This window comes from Gopherus flavomarginatus, chromosome 1 (genome assembly GCF_025201925.1).
Source record: "Gopherus flavomarginatus isolate rGopFla2 chromosome 1, rGopFla2.mat.asm, whole genome shotgun sequence".
Taxonomy (NCBI): Eukaryota; Metazoa; Chordata; order Testudines; family Testudinidae; genus Gopherus; species Gopherus flavomarginatus.
The window spans coordinates 153,377,342-153,398,238 of record NC_066617.1 but is presented as its reverse complement, the minus strand read 5'-3'; the positions used below and the strand labels follow the sequence as shown (position 1 = coordinate 153,398,238).

General features: G+C 48.0%; 1 protein-coding gene across 3 annotated transcripts in view; it reads left to right on the top strand.

Moving 5' to 3' along the window:
* ATN1 (atrophin 1) overlaps window positions 1-20,897 on the top strand; it is a 60,351-nt gene that overhangs the window by 34,288 nt on the left and 5,166 nt on the right. For all 3 annotated transcript variants that reach the window (XM_050967144.1, XM_050967154.1, XM_050967134.1), the window contains 5 exons: window positions 11,780-11,992; window positions 12,218-12,355; window positions 12,669-12,782; window positions 14,964-16,849; window positions 20,583-20,805. In XM_050967144.1, coding sequence (XP_050823101.1) covers window positions 11,915-11,992; window positions 12,218-12,355; window positions 12,669-12,782; window positions 14,964-16,849; window positions 20,583-20,805 — 2,439 coding nt within the window. In that variant the 5' untranslated portion in view covers window positions 11,780-11,914. The remainder of the gene's footprint in view (window positions 1-11,779; window positions 11,993-12,217; window positions 12,356-12,668; window positions 12,783-14,963; window positions 16,850-20,582; window positions 20,806-20,897) is intronic.

The window sequence follows — 20,897 nt, the reverse complement described above, 5'->3', positions numbered from 1 at the left end:
ACAGATGTCCTGGTTGTGTGGAGTGGGTCTCGGGTGTATGCCTCAGGTCCTGCCCGGCTCCAGTGCTGGGGATAGGATGACCAGATTGCAAGAGTAAAATATCAGGACACATGAAGGAGGAGGGCACACAGTCCTAGGAAGCTGTGTGTGTTTTGGGGGATGTACTGTCTCTGCTGCAGCCTTGGCTGCAAGCCACAGGGCCAGCAGCGGCTCCAGGTACCAGCACTCCAAGCGCGTGCCTGGGGCGGCAAGCCGGGGGGGGCACCCTGCCAGTCCCTGCGAGGGCGGCAGTCAGGCAGCCTTCCGCAGTGCGCCTGCGGGAGGTCCGGCGGTCTTGCAGATATGGCGGCAATTTGGCAGCGGGTACTCCGAAGCCGCGGGACCGGTGGACCTCCTGCAGGCCGAAGGCTGCCTGAGTGCTGTGCTTGGGGCGGCAAAAAGCTAACCACCTCACCTCCTAGCAGGGCTGGTGAGTTCGGCCAGGGGCGGGGACAGGGCATGGGGGAGTGAGTGTCTGGGAAGTCTGTGGTGGGGATGCTGGGCAGTGAGGGGTCTGGGGGGGCTCTGGGCAGTGGGGGAGATCTGTGTGTGTTGGGGCACTAGTCAGTGGAGGGTATGTGTGGGGCATTGTATAGTTGTGGTGGGGCTATGGGGAAGGGCACTGGGTAATGGGGGAAGGGGAAATCTGTGTGTGTTGGGGAACTAAAGAGTAGGGGGTTGTGTGCGGAGTGCTGGGCAGTTGTGGTGGGGCTGTGAGCAGAGAGGCGCTAGGCCGGGGTGATGGTGTGCAGGGCACCATGCATTTGTGGTGGGAAGGTTCTGCATGTGTATGGGGAGGGCATAGCAGGCCTGTCGGGCACTGGGCACAGCTGTGTGGCATGGCATGGGCCTGCCCTCAAGAAAAAGAGGCATGCTGGCAGCACAGGGCAGATGTAGCTAAGTAAGTGAGACTTGAGTCTGCTGTATTAGGGGACCAAGTCTATCCCCAGCTTGTGTAACCTGTGGGGCCTTGCTCAGTGATAAGAGTAAAGGGTACACAATTATTAATATTAGCAGAAGTGAGACTATAACTCATGGTCTCCTGGTTCCCAGTGGAATGGATCTGCCCCTAAGCAACAGGCTATGTAGATTTGGGAAAGGAGCAGGATTTATTTTGTCTTCATCCTGCCTGGAGGGTCACTGTGTGTGGACTGCTGAAGTGAGACACTGGGCTGGTGTAAATGGACTCTTGAATGGTTTTGTCAGCGAGCCAGAAACCAGCTGTGCGGTGTGAAATACAGACATACAATGGCAATTTTCAGTGTCTTACAACTCAACCAAATTTGGAAAGATTTTCATGAGGCCAGCAAAAGTCAGCTCCCAGGTCCTGCTGCAAAACCATGTAGGGGAGGATAGACAGTCACCAAGAATTCTTGATAATGGGAAGTGTAAGGTACCCGTATGAACATAAGAATGGCCATACTGAGTCAGAACAGAGATCCATCTAGCCCAGTATCCTGTCTTCTGACAGTGGCCAATGCCCGGTGCTCCAGAGGGAATGAACAGAAAATCATCTGGTGATCTATCCCTTGTCACCCATTCCCAGCTTCTGGCAAACAGAGGCTACCTATCCTGCCTAAAAGCCATTGATGGACCTATCTTCCATGAACTTATCTAGTTCTTTTTTGAACCCTGTTATAGTCTTGGCCTTCACAACATCCTCTGGCAAAGCGTTCCACAGACTGACTGTGCATTGTGTGAAAAAATACTTCCTTTTGTCTGTTTTAAACCTGCTGCCTATTAATTTCATTTGGTGACGCCCTAGTTTCTAGGTCTTATGAGGACTAAATAACACTTCCTTATTTACTTTCTCCACACCAGTCATGATTTTATAGACTTCAATCATATCCCCCCCCTTAGTTGTCTCTCTTCCAAGCTGAAAAGTCTGTCTTATTAATTGCTGCTCGTACGGACGCCGTTCTATACCCCTAATCATTTTTGTTGCCCTTTTCTGAACATATTCCAGTTCCAATATATCTTTTTGAGATGAGGCGACCACATCTGCATGCACTATTCAAGATGTGGGCATGCCATGGATTTATATAGAGTCAATATGTTATTTTCTTTCCTCTATTGGAGGCAGGTGCGGGTATACCCCTACCTCAACGACTGGCTGCTCAGGGGCCACACCGGGGAGCAGATGGTGTCTGAAATCTGATTGGTCAGATCCACATTCGAGAGACTGGAGCTCCTCCTCAGCTTGAGCAAGTCAACCTTGGCAACGACCCAAAGAATAGAATTCATTGGGGCGGTGTTGGAATCAGTTCAGGCAAGGGCACTTTTGCCAGAGTCCTAATTCCAAGTCATGATGGACATCATTCAAGGGCTCAGGCAGTACCCGACCACTACAGTAAGGGAATCCCTGAGTCTCCTCAGCCACATGGCAGCTTGCACTTACATGATCTGGCATGCCAGACTGAAGCTCAGGCCTCTACAGGCATGGCTCACTTTGGCCTGTCACCCGGGACATGACAGACTGAATTCAGTGGTCACGGTGCCAGGGCAGGTGCTTGAGTCCCTTCAGTGGTGGCTCGAACCTGGGACAGTGTGCAAAGGAGTCCCCCAGGGCTGGATTAACCTTTTGTGGACCCAGGCGCCAGACATCTTTGTGGGCCCCTATATAGTCATTGTGGACTGCGAGTGTGGGCCTGGTGTAGTGGTGCCATAGTATACCCGGTACTGAATCTCAGAGACATTTTTTATTTTGATCACACACATCTCCGTGACTATATGCATTGCCCTACACAGCTCCCTCAGCCCCCCGTTTTTCTTATTGAACTGTACCCCCATGTGGGTTTACCAGTGTCCACAGTGAGTAGAACTTTCATAGTGATCAAGGAAACTCCCCACAGTTTTATCTCCTTCCTCATTCAGACCTTCTCTAGCCATGTCTCCAGTACCCCCCTTGTCACCAGTCACTGCATGTGGTCCTAGTCTGAGCTCAGAGTTCCACAGCCAGCAGATTCCTGATCAGTTCTGACGAATCCCTCCTTCAGCCCCCATCCTGCCATGTGAGCAAGCCACCTGCAAACACCGTTTCCCCAAAGTGAGGACTTAGGCTGATGTCTTCAGTTTCCCAAGGGCTTTCTCCCTCTGCTCGCATCTACATGTTGATCTACTACCTGATCACTACCACCTCTCCCCATGCTTGTTTCTTTTCTACTTTGGGCATGCTCCCCAACAAGCTGGGGCTATTCTCCCGCTGCAAGCCTGACCTGCTTCCTCTTTCCCTGCTTCCCTTGACATTCCTTTCCTACTGGTGACCTCTGTTCCTTGAGGTTAATTCCAGTTTCTTTATCAGCTCTAGCTTAATGGCCTCAGTAGTCACAGAGCCACTTGCAGCTTCTCTGGCTGTAGACATGGGGCCAATTGCCAGAGGCCAGCCTTAGACAGCTGCAGCTGCTAGCCGCAGGAGGGGTGGCAATGCCAGGGCTGAGCATGCTTGAACCTTGCAACAGCAGCGCTAGGGACTCTAAATCCTCAGCGCTGGCCCTAGGCAGCTGCAGACTCTGCAATTAAGCGCTTCCCTCCTCTAGGTCATGGCTTTAAGTACCTGAGATGCCCATCACCTGCAGCAGAGGCCACCAATTCCCACGCACCCCTCAGCTATCACATAGTTGTGCAGAAAGTGCAGCCTGAATGATTTTGGAGGCTGGGGTGCCAGGAGGTTCCCATCCCTGAGCAGCAGCTCTGCAATAAGCTCACATGGCCCCCCTCTCCTATGGGACCAGGACCCTATAAAGAAAGTGGAGTTGCCTCGTGTATAACCAGTTCTGTCCAAAGCCTGTTGAAGTGAGTGGAAGTCTTTTCGTTATCTTTAATGGGCTGTTCATAGAAGCAAAGGACCCCATTCTAAACTCTAGGAGCAAAGTGCATTCTATGCTGCACTGGTTTACTATTGTAACAGGAAGGTCTCACATTACCTAGTGAATAAGCAACACCTCCTACAGCACCTAACTTTTTCTGAGAGCTTCCCACCCAATTACTAAATGTAAACCTGCTTCACTTACAAAAGCTGAAAATATCAGGCAGTATGGTCACAAAAGCAAGGCACTTCTGAATTCAGTAGGAATTTTGGATGTGCACAGAACACAGATAGGACTGGTTCCCACATGGTTACAGAACTGCTATAACGTGGAACAATGTTCAGCTTGTGTGATTGGAGGATATCTGGATCCATGTTATAAGACTGTCCTACATAAATGAGGAAAAGTTGAGGCACCTTTGTGATTCTTTTGTGCCACTCTTTGTTTCTATGGGGAATTTGCCAATGCAATATCACTGTCTTCCTTTTAAGAAAACAAAACTTAAAAAAAATGGTAATGGCTGCTGAAAATAGCAGTTCCAGTCCTAGTTAGCGCTGGGGAAATGCCAGCATTTGTTGCTCAATTTTGTCCTACTTTTTCTACAGCAAGTTACAGTGGATCAGTATATTTGATTTGGGAGAAATTATGATTTAGTTGGTGTTGGTCCTGCTTTGTGCAGGGGATTGGACTAGATGATCTCCTGAGGTCTCTTCCAACCCTAATATTCTACAATTCTGTGAGTCTATAACTCTATGTAACAGCAGCCTAAATTGAGCTTGAACATGTCTGAATTTTGACAGGTTTCAGAGTAGCAGCCGTGTTAGTCTGTATCTGCAAAAAAACAGGAGTACTTGTGGCACCTTGGAGATTAACAAATTTATTTGAGCATAAGCTTTCGTGGGCTACAGCCCACTTCATCGGATGCATGCAGTGGAAAATACAGTAGGAAGATAGATATATATACACAGAAAACATGAAACAATGGGTGTTACCATACACACGCTAACGAGAGTGATCAGTTAAGGTGAGGTATTACCAGCAGGAGAGAGAGAGACTTTTTGTAGTAGTAATCAAAATGGTCCATTTGCAGCAGTTGACAAGAAGTTGTGAGGAACAGTAAAGGGATGGGGGGGAAATAAACATGGGGGAATAGTTTTACTTTGTGTAATGGCCCATCCACTCCCAGTCTTTATTTAAGCCTAATTTAATGGTGTCCATTCTGCAAATTAATTCCAATTCAGCAGTCTCTCGCTGGAGTCTGGTTTTGAAGTTTTTTTGTTGTAATATTGCGACTTTTAGGTCTGTAATCGAGTGACCAGGGAGACTGAAGTGTTCTGCAACTGGCTTTTGAATGTTATAATTCTTGACGTCCAATTTGTGTCCATGTATTCTTTTACGTAGAGACTGTCCGGTTTGGCCAATGTACATGGCAGAGGGGCATTGCTGGCACATGATGGCATATATCACATTGGTAGATGTGCAGGTGAACGAGCCTCTGATAGTGTGGCTGATGTGATTAGGTCCTATGATGGGGTCCCCTGAATAGATACGTAGACAGAGTTGGATTTTGAGAGTGTTCAGATCTGGAAGGCAGGTGCTAAATTCCTTTTCTGAATATTAGATAAATCTGGAAAGAAAAGCCAATTTCTGCTTCCATAGTTCAGACGTGGAAATCCTCCCATGTGCCTGGTACTGTATCTAAAGCTGTCCAGGTCCTCTGTTAGAGCCTTCCCTCCCTTACTTATCATTTTAACTTCTGGTGGGATCCATGTACCTCCCTCATTCAGATAGAGAGGGGCACTGTCTATTTAGTCCACCCAATTCCTTCTTTGGGGGCTGCCAGGTGAGGTCACACCAGCATCCCTAATCCAGTCTGGGGAAGTCTTCTGAGGGTGCTGTCTGGGCCAAAGCCTTCTACTCCTTGGGCACACTTGTTCTCCATTTACTGTGCCACCTCCTTCTAAGAGCCAGCTCTCCATTCTCAGCAAGCTGCAGTGCATGGGGTCTTAGCTTCCTCACTCGTTCGCACGTCCTTTCCTGTTGATAGCTGCCAAGAGAATGCTGGGAAATGTAGTTCCTTCCCTGCTCCAGAGCTGGCTCTGTAGGCTCGGAGCTGGCTAAGGAACTACAGCTCCCAGGGCCCCTTGGGTTCTCAGCTCCCATGTTGGATCCCTGCTGCTCCGAGGCTCCTTGCTCTCAGGGCTTCCGCTTCTGCAGTGCTGCTAGAGGAGAGGAAGTAAGTGTTATGGGACCCTTCTGAGCTTGGGTCTGGCGCTATGGAGCCATTGGTACTATGGTAAATCTGGTACTGCCTTCAACAGCCCTCAGCCCTCCTTGTCCCTAGTAATGGACGCATCAGCTCTGGGATGGGGAGCGCACTTGGGAGACCTCCAAATACAGGACCTTTGGTCACAGGATGAGCTCTCCCTCCATATCAACACCAAGGAGCTGAGGGCAGTGCGACTAGCATGCCAGACATTACAAGGTCAGTGTGTAGCAGTTCTGACGGACAACGCCACTGCCATGTTTTACATCAACAAGCAGGATGGAGCCCAGTCCTCTCCCCTATGTCGGGAAGCTCTCTGGCTGTGGGAGTTCTGCATAGCCACTCCATTCACCAGGAAGAATCCTATCTACCAGGAGTTGAGAACACACTGGCGGACCACCTCAGAATGTCCTTCCGCAATCACAAGTGGTTTCCCAGGGTTGATCTGTTCGCCCCCCGGTGCAACAGAAAGTTCCCAATGTTCTGCTCCTTCCAGAAACACAGCCCAGGCTCAATCATGGATGCATTCCTGTTACTCTTGGGAGGCCGCCTGCTCTACGGCTTTCCCCCATTCCCTCTTGTGCACAAGGTCCTACTCCAGGTCCACAAGAACAAGGCAGAGATAATTCTGGTAGCACCAGCGTGACCTCGACATCGCTGGTACACCATACTCCTGGAACTGTCAGTGGACAGACCGGTCACATTGCCTCTCCTCCCTGACCTGATCACTCAAGACCACAGTCGCCTTCATCACCCCGACCTGCAGTCCTTCCACCTCACGACTTGGAAGCTTCATGGCTGAACCCCATGGAGCTTCTAAGGGAGGTCCTACTCAGCAGCAGAAAGCCCTCCACTAGAGTCACATATCTGGCAAAGTGGAAAAGATGTACTTGTTGGTATGACCAGCGTCATACACCCCCTCTCTAGGCACCTGTACCTCTCATCTTAGAGTACCTTCTGTGCCTGAAACAGCAAGGCCTGGAAGTGTCCTCCATAAAGGTACACCTCATTGCTATCTCGGCCTTCCACCTGGGAGCATCTGGACTCTCCGTCTTCACCAACCCTATGGTTGGTTGGTTCCTCAAGGGTCTGGAACGGCTGCATTCTCAGATCAGACAGCCTGTCCCTGCATGGGACCTTGCTTGGTCCTCTCCAGGCTAGTGGGGCCCCCATTTGAACCGCTGGCGACTTGCTCCCTTCTCTATCTGTCGTGGAAGGTAGCTTTTCTCATTGCCGTTACTTCAGCAAGGAGAGTGTCAGAGTTAAAGGCCCTTACCTCAGACCCACCTCATATGGTTTTCCACAGGGATAAGGTGCAACTCAGACCTCACCCAGCCTTTCTTCCTAAGGTTCTGTCACACATCCACACTAATCAGGACATTTTCCTGCCTGGTTTTTATCCTAAGCATCATGCCAGTAGCTGTAAGCAAAGGCTGCACTCCCTGGATGTTCAGCGTGCACTAACTTTTTACATCAAGCTCATTAAGTCATTCAGGAAGTTGAGCCAGTTGTTCATAGTGGTGGCAGACCAGATGAAAGGGCTCCCAGTCTCAGCTCAAAGAATATCTTCCTGGATCACGTCATGGATCCACACATGCTACAAGCTGGCCAGAATACCAGCCCCGGCTCTTACGACACACTCCATGGGGGCTCAGGTCTCCTCAGCAGCATTCCTGGCCCAGGTCCCAGTACAAGAAATCTGCAGAGCAGCAACTTGGCCCTTAGTACATACATTCACCTCTCATTACGCCATTGTCCAGCTTGCCAGAGATGATGCGACTTTTGGCAGAACGGTGCTCCAATCAGTGATTCCATAACTAGGCTTGGAATTGGAATCGATATGAGCAATCACTCAAAGAAGAAAAAATGGTTAGCTTCTTGTAACTATTGTTCTTTGAAATGTGTTGCTCATATCCATTCCAAACCCATCTGCCTTCTCCTCTGTCGGAGTAACCGGCAAAAAGGACCTGAGGAGGCGCCAGGTTGGGAGGGTCATATATTGAATGCCATGCAGGCGCGACTCCAGGGGGCTCCACAGCCAACCCGCGGGTGCTGCTAGGGAAAAATCTTTCTGATGACTGTGCACGCGGCACGCACATACCTAATTGGAATGGATATGAGCAACGCATCTCAAAGATAAATAGTTACAAGAAGGTAACTATTTTTTCTGTTATCTTTTTTGACTGCTGCTGCACACTGAGCGGATGTTTTCAAAGAGCGATCCACAATAACTCCAAGATCTCTTTCTTGAGTGGTAACAACTAATTTAGATCCCATCATTTTGTATGTATAATTGGAATTATGTTTTCTAATGTACATTACTTTGCATTTATGAAAACTGAATTTCATCTGCCATTTTGTTGCCCAGTCACTCAGTTTTGAGAGATCCTTTTGTCTTCCTGGGACTTAACTATCTTGAGTAGGGGTCCCTGCCATTCTCCCTGTCATTATGAATGTAGATATGAAAGGCTGACCTTGTTTCTATTTCATAAAAAGGTCAGAAAGCACCACTGTGATCATCCAGTCTGACCCCTTATATAGCAGGCCATAGAATTTCACACAGTAATTCCTGTATTGAGCCCAATAATTTGTTATTAAATTACATTATATATTTTAGAAAGATGTAGTGATTCCAGGTGATGGAGATTTTATGACAGCTTTCAGTAATCTGTTCCAGTGGCTAATTACTCTCACTTAAAAATGTGCATAATATTTGTGTCTGTTTGAAATTGTGTGTTGTACATTTGATCTATATTTTGTAGCTATTCTAGGAAACATTTTTGATAAGAAAGAAATTTGAAGTGTATTCAGCTTTGTATTCTTTCTCTGACATGAGTGTGGTATGTGGAGATAAGACTCGTTGTCATTATTAAGCTATTAAATAACGTAGTGTTGGAAGGTTGGAGTTAAAATTGTGCATTATAGTTTGATGTGTGACCTGAGGATGATCATATTGTTGAATTTAAAGTGTGTGTGTTAGAGAGTTTATTGGCATGTTGGTGTCATTTATGTCTTATGATGGCACTGGGCTAATGCTTGGAAACTGCATGTGAATGTTGTCTTTAGCTTAGAATTTCCTTGCTTTTTAGTATGTGCATTATGAGGAAATTCACTTGAGAAATGGCTGGATAACACTACTCAGAGAGTAGTTATTAATGGTTCCCAACTCTGCTGGAAAGGTATAACAAGTGGGGTTCCACAGGGGTCTATTTTGGGACTGGCTCCGTTCAATATCTTCATCAAAGACTTAGATATTGGCACAGAAAGTATGCTTATTAAGTTTGCAGATGATACCAAACTGGGAGGGATTGCAACTGCTTTGGAGAATAGGGTCATAATTCAAAATGATCTAGACAAATTGGAGAAATGGTCTGAGGTAAACAGGATGAAGTTTAATAAAGACAAATGCAAAGTGTTCCACTTAGGAAGGAACAATCAGTTTCACACATACAGAATGGAAAGAGACTGTCTAGGAAGGAGTATGGCAGAAAGGGAACTAAGGTTATAGTAGACCACCAGCTAAATATAAGTCAACAATGTGATGCTATTGCAAAAAAAGCAAACATGATTCTGGGATGCATTAACAGGTGTGTTGTGAGCAAGATACGAGATGTCATTCTTCTGCTCTACTCTGCGCTGGTTAGGCCTCAACTGGAGTATTGTGTCCAGTTCTTGGCACTGCATTTCAAGAAAGATGTGGAGAAACTGGAGAGGGTCCAGAGAAGAGCAACAAGAATGATTAAAGGTCTAGAGAACATGACCTACGAAGGAAGGCTGAAAGAATTGGGTTTGTTTAGTTTGGAAAAGAGAAGACTGAAAGGGGACATGATAGCAGTTTTCAGGTATCTAAAAGGGTGTCATCAGGAGGAGGGAGAAAACTTGTTCACCTTAGCCTCTAATGGATAGAACAAGAAGCAATGGGCTTAAACTGCAGCAAGGGAGATTTAGGTTGGACATTAGGAAAAAGTTCCTAACTGTCAGGGTAGTTAAACACTGGAATAAAATTGCCTAGGGAGGTTGTGGAATCTCCATCTCTGGAGATATTTAAGAGTAGGTTAGATAAATGTCTATCAGGGTCTAGACAGTATTTGGTCCTGCCATGAGGGCAGGGGACTGGACTCGATGACCTCTCGAGATCCCTTCCAGTCCTAGAGTCTATGAATCTATGAATAAGTTAATTCATATGGAAATTATTGTTATATGGGCCCCAGATGACGTGCAGCATGAGGGGCAGATAAAATATGAATGAAGTTAGTCGCAAGTGCCTTTCATCTGAGGGATCTCTAAGCAATCTGAAAGAATCAATTAAATAGATCTCACACTCTCCCCACTCCTCCAAGAAGTAGGTCAGTATCATTGTCCCCATTTTATAGATGGGGAAACTGAGATACAGGAAAGAGAATTTCCCAAGGTAAAAGAGCAAGTCAAAGGCAGGGCTGCGAATGGGATCCAGGAATCCTCACTCCCAGTTCCTTTGCTTTAACCCACTAGACTCAAACTCCCTTGCTAGAGCAAGGAATAGAATAGTGAATCCTGATTTCCCTTGCTACAGCACTCTAGGACCCACTCCCCGCCCAGAGCTGGAATTGACTGTAGGAATCCTGATTCCCAATCTCCCTGTGCTAACCCATTAAACTCCAGCCCATTCCCAAAGCTCTCAGATGACTCCTTGCCCTTAGTGTCTTATCCACTAGATCTACTTTTCTCTCTGGGAACTATCCACCCTAGGGATAGAGTCTGTGAGGGGGCGCATGTCCCAGAGCAGAGATGGGATAGTCTTTCTGTGGCTCAGGGGAAACCCCACCTGGAATTATGCACTCAGCCATTGACCCCTCAGTCCCAGAAAGACAGTGACAAGCTGGGAGAGCTCAGAAGAGGCACAGAAAACACTTCAGGGATCAGAGTTCTGAGGAAAAAAATCAAAGTTAAATGGGCCAGATTTTGTCTGTGGCTTGCAAAGTCAAGTTAAAGTGCATATGCTTGTGTATATTGGGCACCCCTTCAGATGTACAGTGTGAACAGGACTTGTCAGCATCTCTGTATAATAAGCTTGTTGCAAATGTGGTGCATTCATGGATGTGTGTATTGTTGGGGCTGAGTTTACATAACGTAACCCCCTGCAAAAGCCACTTGGAGACCATTTCTCTGGGTGAGCTATGACTGTTACATAACTGGGCAAGAGTATTAAGGTCAGGACTGCACTGAGACCTGCTGCAAAGAGCTTTTTATAGAGTCAGAAGAATCATGATTGTGAACTTAAATGCTAATGTTTTTAAGCAGTTTCTTTCTTTTTTTTTTTTAATCGCTCCTTTAAATAAAAAAGTAACCAGGGAAATGAAATATAAAAACAATTTGAGATAATGTAAAAATTCAACACCCCAAATACTGAGGGAACCAATTTCTTCCATCAGATGGGTACCACTCCACTACAATGGGAGTAAGAGATAATAATCTTAAATAATTTTCTGTGGACTTCCAGTGAGCAAGCATTAAAATTATTATCTCTTATTAGTGAAGATCCCCAGGTTTATAAATAAAAGATATGGCAACAGTAGTAATTTTTTGACATTTATATCAGGAGCTGAAATTTTGGTGTGAAGTGGTCTCATACACACAACTCACTCTCTTTTTCCATTTTTCTGTCTTTGTCTCCCTCTCTGTGTTTCAGGGTCCACTAAGAACCCTGTAGTAGCTCTGGAGTGAGCCTGCGCCTTCTGGAGGAGCTGATCCTGCCCAAATCCCTGAGGCCATCATCTCAGTCTCCCGGGGAACAGTGGAAGAGGGGGGAAAGTGAAACAAATTTATGTTTTCATCCAACTGGGCCAAGGAGAATGGGGGTCCCACACCCAAAAGAATGAAGACTCGACAGAACAAAGACTCGGTATGTGAAAGGGGAGGAGGTGGTGGGGAACCAAGGACTGGAAAAGAAAGAGAGCTGTGGGTCAGGACTGAGGTGCATCAGCAAAGCTATGTGGTGCACGTAGGACTGGAGCAGTGGAATGACGTGGGTTAGCACTGAGGGCCTCAGCAGAGCTGGAAGTTGGGGCGGGGGTTGCATAGAAGGGGGAGCTGCAGGGCGCTCTCAGTGTGTTTTCTCTCGTCTTAGATGTCAATGCGGAGTGGACGGAAGAAGGAGACTCCGGGACCCCGAGAGGAGCTCAGGTCACGGGGCCGAGCCTCCCCAGGTGGCATCAGCACTTCTAGCAGTGATGGCAAAACTGAGAAATCCCGGCAAACCAATAAGGTAGGAAACATTAGTGTGATATTGAGTGGTATCATGAGGTCCACCAAGAACCTGGCAGAGATTGGGTCTTCCACCCTGCCCTCTGCTTATCCCCCAGGCTTTTTACCAAGAGGTTATACCCCACCAGCCCTTTTCAGTGTTTGTTTTTGCGAGGTTGTGACCTGGTAGAGGAACCATGACTCCTAAATCCCCAGGGTCCTGTGTCAATCTGTCCATTTTGTGTACAAATCACTTGTATGTCAGCGTCTCTCACCCACTATGGGAGCTTCGGGAAGGAGTTCCATGTGTGACCCTTCCCTCCTCTCCCTTGCAGAAAGGACGGGTGGAGGAGTCCTGTACCCCCAAAGGTAACAAGCAGGGCCGGATGGAGGAGATTTCAGAGAGTGAAGGGGAGGACAGCAATGCCCCCAAGAAAACCAAAACTGAGGTGAGTTTCCCTTTGCACTCCACAAACACCTCCATGGTCTGGTGCAGGAAAAAAGCCTCTGGGAGTTCTCCCTCCCTCCCTCCCTCTTGCGCTGGATCACGATCTAGCCCGCTGCCCTGGCTGCACTGGATCACACCAGTGTGGTGGTTGTGGGCTGACAGGCTTTACCAAGCAAGAAGAGACAATCCTCCCCCATAAATAGGCCTCCTCCCACATTTCAGGGACTTGGCCCAGTCCCAGCACTTCCCTTTCTGGGGCAGGAGGTGGTTTCCCAGAATCCAGGAGCATGTAGTTCCCCAGGATATCCCTGTCAGGTCTAGCATTACTTCCATCCAACTTGTCCTCTGGGGTTGAGATCGTGCTGGCCACAAATCATCACTTGCTGGATTTAGGTCTGGCTCAGTCAGCTAGTCTGGGACCTCCAAGCAGCCCTGGATGTGATCAGCTCGCTTGCTGCTTTGTCAATTCAGGGACATGGATTGTGTGTCTGGGCTGTCTGGAACTGCCCTACAGTGATTCTAGTGAAGTTGTTATATGAGGGGACTGGCATTAACACACATGAATTCTCTTCCTGTCTCTGAGAGGGCTATAGGACCTAACAGTTTAGAGCAGAGGACACTGGGAATCAGGACTCCTGGTTTCTATTCTCAGCTCTTCCCCTGACTTAGTGTATGATCTTTGCCAAATCCTTTCCCTCTCCTTATTACTGTTGGCATTTCAGTGGTGTCCGGAAGCCCCACCCAAGATTGGGCCCATTGCTGTAGGCACTGTAGAAACACACAGTAAGAAAAAGCTGTGCTCCAAAGAGCTTACCGCTAACTAGATAAGGCAGGTGCAGGATTTTAAAGCTCTTTGGAGCAGGGCCTTCTTGTTACATGTGAGTACAGCACCCAGCACAGTGGGGTCCTGATCCATAATGGGCTCCCTACACGTGACTGCAATCCACAGAATACTAATACCATTTTACAGATTGGAAACTGAGGCACAGAGAGGTGAAGTGACTGGACCAGTGTGTCACAGGGAGTCTGTGGCATAGCAAGGGATTGATTCCAGATCTCCCAAGTCCAGTCTAATACCTTAACTACAAGACCATGCTTCCTGTGTAACAGGGGTATCAGACATCTGGCCTGCATGATGTATTCCTTTGGCCTGCAGGACATGTTCACGTTCTCCAGAATCTCTGCTTTCATTTTTTGGAGAAGTGAGTTTCTTGCTCTTCTGCTTGCAGAAATGACATTTTAAACATGACCCGAGTGTAACTGATTCAGTGTCATCTGCTTGGGTCTGCAGACAGCCTGAAATGAGGACTAAGAGGAGAGAACTCCTCAGTCCCCATTGGGTCTTCTGCTCTTTACACAACAAACATAATATGAAGGAACCACATAGGCACAGTGGGGTCCAAGGAAATTCAGAGGAGATTCACAGAGACAGGGACAGGTTAGGTGGGGAGAAATAGAGAAAGGGGGATGGGAAGGAAGAGACATGAGGGGCAGAGATAGCAGTGGCCCAACAGGCTGCGGGTTTCCTTCCTCAGTGCTGAATGTGACGGTAAGGCATTGAACAAATAATAAATAATCACTGAATATTTAGTTAGTTCATAAAGGCCATGTTCTCCCCTTGATCTCTGTACAAATCTCCCACTGCTGTGGAGGGGGATAGTCCTGAATTATAGCCCGGACCACAGACCAGAAATCTTCTTTCTTCCAAATATGTTTGACACTCCTGCTTTATAACTGTTCTCTATTTGTCAATTACCCCCTCTGTCAAATGGAGCTAATGACACTTACCTACCTCCCCAGGGTTCATGAGACTTAATTCATGAATGTCTGTCAAATAGGTGGAGCTTGGCAAATGGAAAGCGCCAGGATTGTTATAAATACACTGCCAAAGGACATCTGCTGTGAATCTGTTCCCTTCTCCTTTTCTGGGAGATGAATAAAGTGGGGCCAGGGGAGGAGGAGCATCCCGCAATCTTCTTTGGTGCCCCCAGAGAGCTCCAGAGAGGAGAGTCACTGGGGACTACATGTAATGGGTGTCAGAAAAGGGTGACCTTCCTTCTCAGCTCCTATAACGAGGGGCTGAGAACTTCAGAAAGGAGAATCTCTGAGGCTCAGAAAGGGTTAACTTTTTTGCTTATGCTCTGAGGGACTGTCTGATATCTCCCTCCTCTCTGTACCTCAGGAGCTACCATGTCCCCAGTCTCCCTCGGATGTTGACAGCCTTGATGGTCACAGCTTCAATGATGAGATGAGCAGTGACCCACGGGACATTGACCAGGATAACCGGAGCACCTCGCCCAGTGTCTACAGCCCAGGCAGCGTGGAGAATGACTCAGACTCGTCCTCTGTGCTGTCCCAAGGGCCATCTCACTCCTACCGTCATCCCTCACTGTTCCCCCAGAGTCCACCACCTGCCCCTCCAATTGACAGCCTAGCCCGTCCACTCGAGCCAGGTTTCAGCCTAGCAGGCGATGTTCACCCTCAGGCCCCTGCAGGTGGCTACCACTCTCAACTTGAGACTCAGGCATCGAGGATTTTCCAGGCCCAGGCACCACCAGTGCCTGCCTCCTCTTCCTCTGCTGCACATGCTCCTCTTTATCCCACTGCCAGTGTGGTCCAGGGAGGCCCCAAAGCCACTACTGGAGGAGGGGGCCTCCCAGTGCTGGGAGGGCGTGAACAGACCCTTGGTGCCAAGCACAACCCACCACCCACTACTCCCATCTCCCTGGCCTCTGTGACAGGGGGACTACCCCCTCAGAAGACTCCCCCAGGCAACCCCCTGGCAGCACCCCCAGCTTCTGCCCCCTCCTTCCCCCATGTCACAGCCAACCTGCCTCCTCCACCAGCCCTGCGCCCACTGAATAATGCATCCACCAACTCCAACTCGCCTGGAATGGTGGGGCAGGCATTGAGTGGGCACCTCCCATCGCCCCACAGCATGGGGCAGGACAAGGCACCTGCCCCACCCCCCTCACGTTACCCCTATGCCCCCCCTCCACCCAGTTCTTCTGCTCAGTACCCTCCACCTCCCCCTGCTCAGGCCCTGCCCAGCTACAGTGCCTCCTATGCCCACTCTTTCCCCCCACCCAGTGGCCTCTCCATCTCCAGCCAGCCCCCCAAGTACACCCAGCCCTCTCTGCCCTCCCAGCCAGTGTGGAGCCAGGGTCCACCACCCTATGGCCGCCCTCTGGGCAACACCAGCTCCCACCCCACTGCCTCCTTCCCTGGCCAGCCCTCCCAGCAGCCACCACAGCAGCACCACCACCATGGCCATGGTGCTGGAGGGGGGGTCTCCCCAGCCACAGCAGCTCCTCCCCAGCCACCTGGAGGTTACCCCCACCCCTTGGAGTCAGGCACTCATCACCCTTCGCATGTTGCCTATGGACTACGTCTCTACCCACCCCACAGCCAGGCCACATACAGCCAGGCTCCTTCAGCCTCCTCTTCCTCCTCCTCTTCTTCCTCCTCCTCCTCCTCCTCCTCTTCCCAGGGGACATACCCAGGTGTCTGCGCTCACCCCCAAGGGCAGAGTCCTGCTGCCTACACCTTCCCTCCACCACCTCCACCCTCACCTGCACATGGAGCTGGCCCACCAGTCACGTCTGCCTCTGTCACCCTCTCCACTGTCATCGCCACCATGGCTTCCTCTTCAGCCCCCTACAAGACGGTGTCACCCCCTGCTCCTCCCTCCACGGTGGCCCCCTATGGGAAGCGGGCAGGCTCACCTGCCCCCACATTCCAGCCCCCAGCTCCCTACAAGCCAGGTTCACCCCCTTCTTCCTCCGCTTCATCGTTCCGTGCAGCCACGCCCCCCGGGTACAGAATGACCTCTTCTCCGGCAGCTGGCAGCTACAAGGCCCCTTCACCTGCTCCTACTGCCCCCGCATTGCCTGGCAGCATGGCAGCCCCTGCTCCCCACCTGCCGCCTCTACCACTGAGCGCTGCACAGATCAAGCAAGAGCCGTCAGAGGAGTATGAGCCCCCGGAAAGCCCAATGCCTCCAGCTCGGAGTCCTTCACCAGCCCCCAAAGTGGTGGACGTACCAAGTCATGCCAGCCAGTCAGCCAGGTGAGCAGGGGCGAGCGAGACAGAGAGAGAAAAATGAGACAGAGGGGGAAAGAAGGGGAGAGAGGAGGGTGAGGGAAGGGAGGGTGGCTTTCCAGGGCCTGCAGCAATAAGTAACCCCCACTGGAGTTCAAAAGAGTGGCCTATCCAGAGGGTGGGCCTTTGTGCAGGGCATCCAGGAAGGGCTGGGTCGCTGCAGCCCCTGGCATAAATTAGAGCATACCAGTTTGCACAGTTGGCATCGTTGCAGCCCAACACCGTGCCTATACCAGGGAATTTTCCCCTGGACTTTTGGTTTATGGTACCTGTAAGCTGCCACAGTGGCATACAGTAGTGGGAGAGGGGATGAGAATCTCGCCCTGTGTGTTTGGGGAGCAGATTGGGCCACAGAGGTAGGGTGCTGGATGCAAGTAGGGGAAAGCTATATGAAAAATAAGGGACAACACTTTATTTTAAGGGACGTTTTAGGAAACACAATTTCCCTTAGCAGCTCAAGTGTACGTTTTTACTGTCCTCATGTTTACAATACAAATATCATAAGCTTCAATGAACTGTTTTAAATGGTACTTCTTATCAGTTTTCATACATTTCAATACATCTTTGTTCTGAAATCAATTCATAAAACTCTTTACATGTACAATTGAAATAAAATTTAATTTGAAGCTCAGCCTTAAAATCAATATTTAGCAAGTCTTTTTACACAAGGAAAATATTCTTTCCGCTGCTGCATTTGAGATAGAAATGAACATCACAAATTCCATCAGTTTTAAGAAACTGGGAGAAGGAGCTGGCTACCATGTTTCGAAGTCCATCCTTTCCCCTGCACACAGTATTCACTTAACCTTCTTTGCTGTAACATACTAGTGCCCATATGTGGCAAGCATTTGCTATTTACTTAGTCATTAATGAACCTTTCCCTTTCCAAAAGTTTTCTAAATTCTACCTCTCATTTTCTTACCTGTGTTATAAGTACAAAAACAGGCCTGGGGTCAAGAAACTTCTGAATATTTAGTATGTTTTAACAACAAAGTCTCAAACATGAAGCCATATCCAAGATTTTTTATTTCAGGTGCACAGTTCAATTCAGTCTTAAGACAATACCAAAAGAGAATTTTTTTTTTTGAGCTTTGTGGTTAGTTTTTCTTAAAAGTAGGGCTGTCAAGGAATTAAAGAAATTAATCACAATTAAGCACACGATTAATCGCACTGTTAAACAATAATAGAATACCATTTATTTAAATATTTTTGGATGTTTTCTACATTTTAAATATATTGATTTCAATTAGAACACAATACAAAGTGTACAGCACTCACTTTATATTATTATATTATATTATTACAAATATTTGCACAGTAAAAAACAAAAGAAATAGGTGAATTAAAAAATACTAATACAAGCACTGTAGTGCAATCTCTTTATAATGAAAATTGAACTTACAAATGTAGAATTATGTACAAAAAAACCTGCATTCAAAATAAAACAATGTAAAATTTTAGAGTCTGCAAGTCCACTCAGTCCTACTTCTAGTTCAGCCAGTTGCTGACAAACAAGTTTGTTTACATTTGCAGGTGATAATGCTGCCCGCTTCTTGTTTACAGTGTCAACTGAAAGTGAGAACAGGTGTTCTCATGGCCCTGTTGTAGCCAGTGGTGCAAGATATTTATGTGCCAGATGCGCTAAAGATTCATATGTCCCTTCATGCTTCAATAACCATTCCAGAGGAAATGCTTCCATGCTGATGATTGGTTCTACTTGATAACAATCCAGAGCACTATGGACTGACGCATGTTCATTTTCATTATCTGAGTCAGATGCCACCAGCAGAAGGTTGATTTTCTTTTTTGGTGGTTTGGGTTCTGTAGTTTCCGCATCGGAGTATTGCTCTTTTAAAACTTCTGAAAGCATGCTCCACACCTCATCCCTCTCAGATTTTGGAAGGCACTTCAGATTCTTAAACCTTGGGTTGAGTGCTGTAGCTGTCTTTAGAAATCTCACATTGGTACCTTCTTTGCGTTTTCTGAAATCTGCAGTGAAAGTGTTCTTAAAATGAACAACGTGCTGAGTCATCATCTGAGACTGTTCTAACATGAAATATATGGCAGAATGCGGGTAAAACAGAGCCGGGGGACATACAATTTTCCCCCAAGGAGTTCAGTCACAAAAATAATGCTTTAATTAAATTTTTAATAAGAGTCATCAGCATGAAAGCATGTACACTGGAATGGTGGCTGAAGCATGAAGGGGCATACGGATGTTTAGCATAGCTAGCACATAAATATCTTGCAATGCCAACTACAAAAGTGCCATGCAAATGCCTGTTCTCACTTTCTGGTGACATTGTAAATAAGAAGAGGGCACCATTATCTCCTGTAAATGTAAACAAACTTGTTTGTCTTAGCGGTTGGCTGAACAAGAAGTAGAACTGAGTGGACTTGTAGGCTCTGAAGTTTTACATTGTTTTGTTTTTGAGTGCAGTGATGTAACAAACAAAAATCTACATTTGTAAGTTGCACTTTCACAATAAAGAGATTGTACTACAGTACACCTCTACCCCGATATAACGTGACCCGATATAATATGAATTCAGATCAGGGCTGGCTCCAGATCACAGCTCTCCAAGCGCATGCTTGGGGCGGCATGCCGCGGGGGGCGCTCTGCCGATTGCCGGGACGGCGGCAGGCGGCTCTGGTGGAGCTCCCGCAGGCGTGCCTGCGGAGGGTCCGCTGGTCCTGCGGCTCCGGTGGAGTATCTGCAGGCACGCCTGCGGGAGGTCCACCAGAGCCGCGGGACCGCTGGACCCCCTGCAGGGAAGCCTGCGGGAGATCCACCAGAGCCGCGGGAGCTGCGAGCTGCAGAGTGGCGCCCGCGGCGTACCGTCGTGCTTGGGGCGGCAAAATTGCTAGAGCCGGCCCTGATTCAGATATAACGCGGTAAAGCAGCACTCCGGGAGGGCAGGGCTGCGCACTCTGGTGGATCAAAGCAAGTTCAATATAACGCGGTTTCACCTATAACACGGTAAGATCTTTTGGCTCCCAAGGACAGCATTACATCGGGGTAGAGGTGTACTTGTATGAGGTGAATTGAAAAATACTGTTTATTTTGTTTATCATATTTACAGTGCAAATATTTGTATTAAAATATTATACACTTTGATTTCAGTTACAACACAGAATACAATATATATGAAAATGTAGAAAAACATCCAAAATATTTAATAAATTTCAATTGGTAGTCTATTGTTTAACAGCGCAATTAAAACTGTGATTAATCACATTAATTTTTTTAATTGCAATTAATTTGTTTGCAATAATAGCATGAGTTAACTGCGCTTAATCGACAGCCCTTCTTAAAAGATTAGGTTTCTTCAGGCTGAATTCTACATTGAAAACAGGGTCTAATCAAGACTTACTTTGAAGCTGCTCTGCTAAGGTTGATTCAGCCTGTCCTTACTGATGCAACAAATTAATGAAATAAGGAAGTCTAGGATGGTCCCTTAAAATAAGGGATGGGCAGTCATCCTGCACAGAAGGGATTGCTGGGGCGGGACACAGCAAGGGAAGGGGTGTATCAGGTGTGTGGGGCACAGCTGCTTTTCACAGCCCTTACTGGCTCCAAGATCCCTGCACACCCTCCACCTTCCTTGATACATTTCCAGGCTTGTGCCAGTCCTCGCTATTCCCCCCAGTCCTCCATCTCTCTCATACTCTGACACTTGTGCCTCTGTTCTTCTCACAGGTTCAACAAACACCTAGATCGTGGCTTCAACTCCTGCTCCCGTACAGACCTTTACTTCGTGCCCCTGGATGGCTCCAAACTCGCCAAGAAACGGGCGGATCTAGTAGAGAAGGTCCGCAGGGAGGCTGAACAGAAGGCCCGGGAGGAGAAGGAGCGGGAGAGGGAGCGGGAGAGGGAGAAGGAGAGAGAGAGAGAAAAGGAGAGAGAATTGGAGAGAAGTGTGGTAGGTGTTGCAGTGACCCTATTGGGAAGAATGGGGCTGAGCAAGGGGTGATGTTTAGGGATCACAGTGCCCCCTGCTGGGGGAGGCTCTTG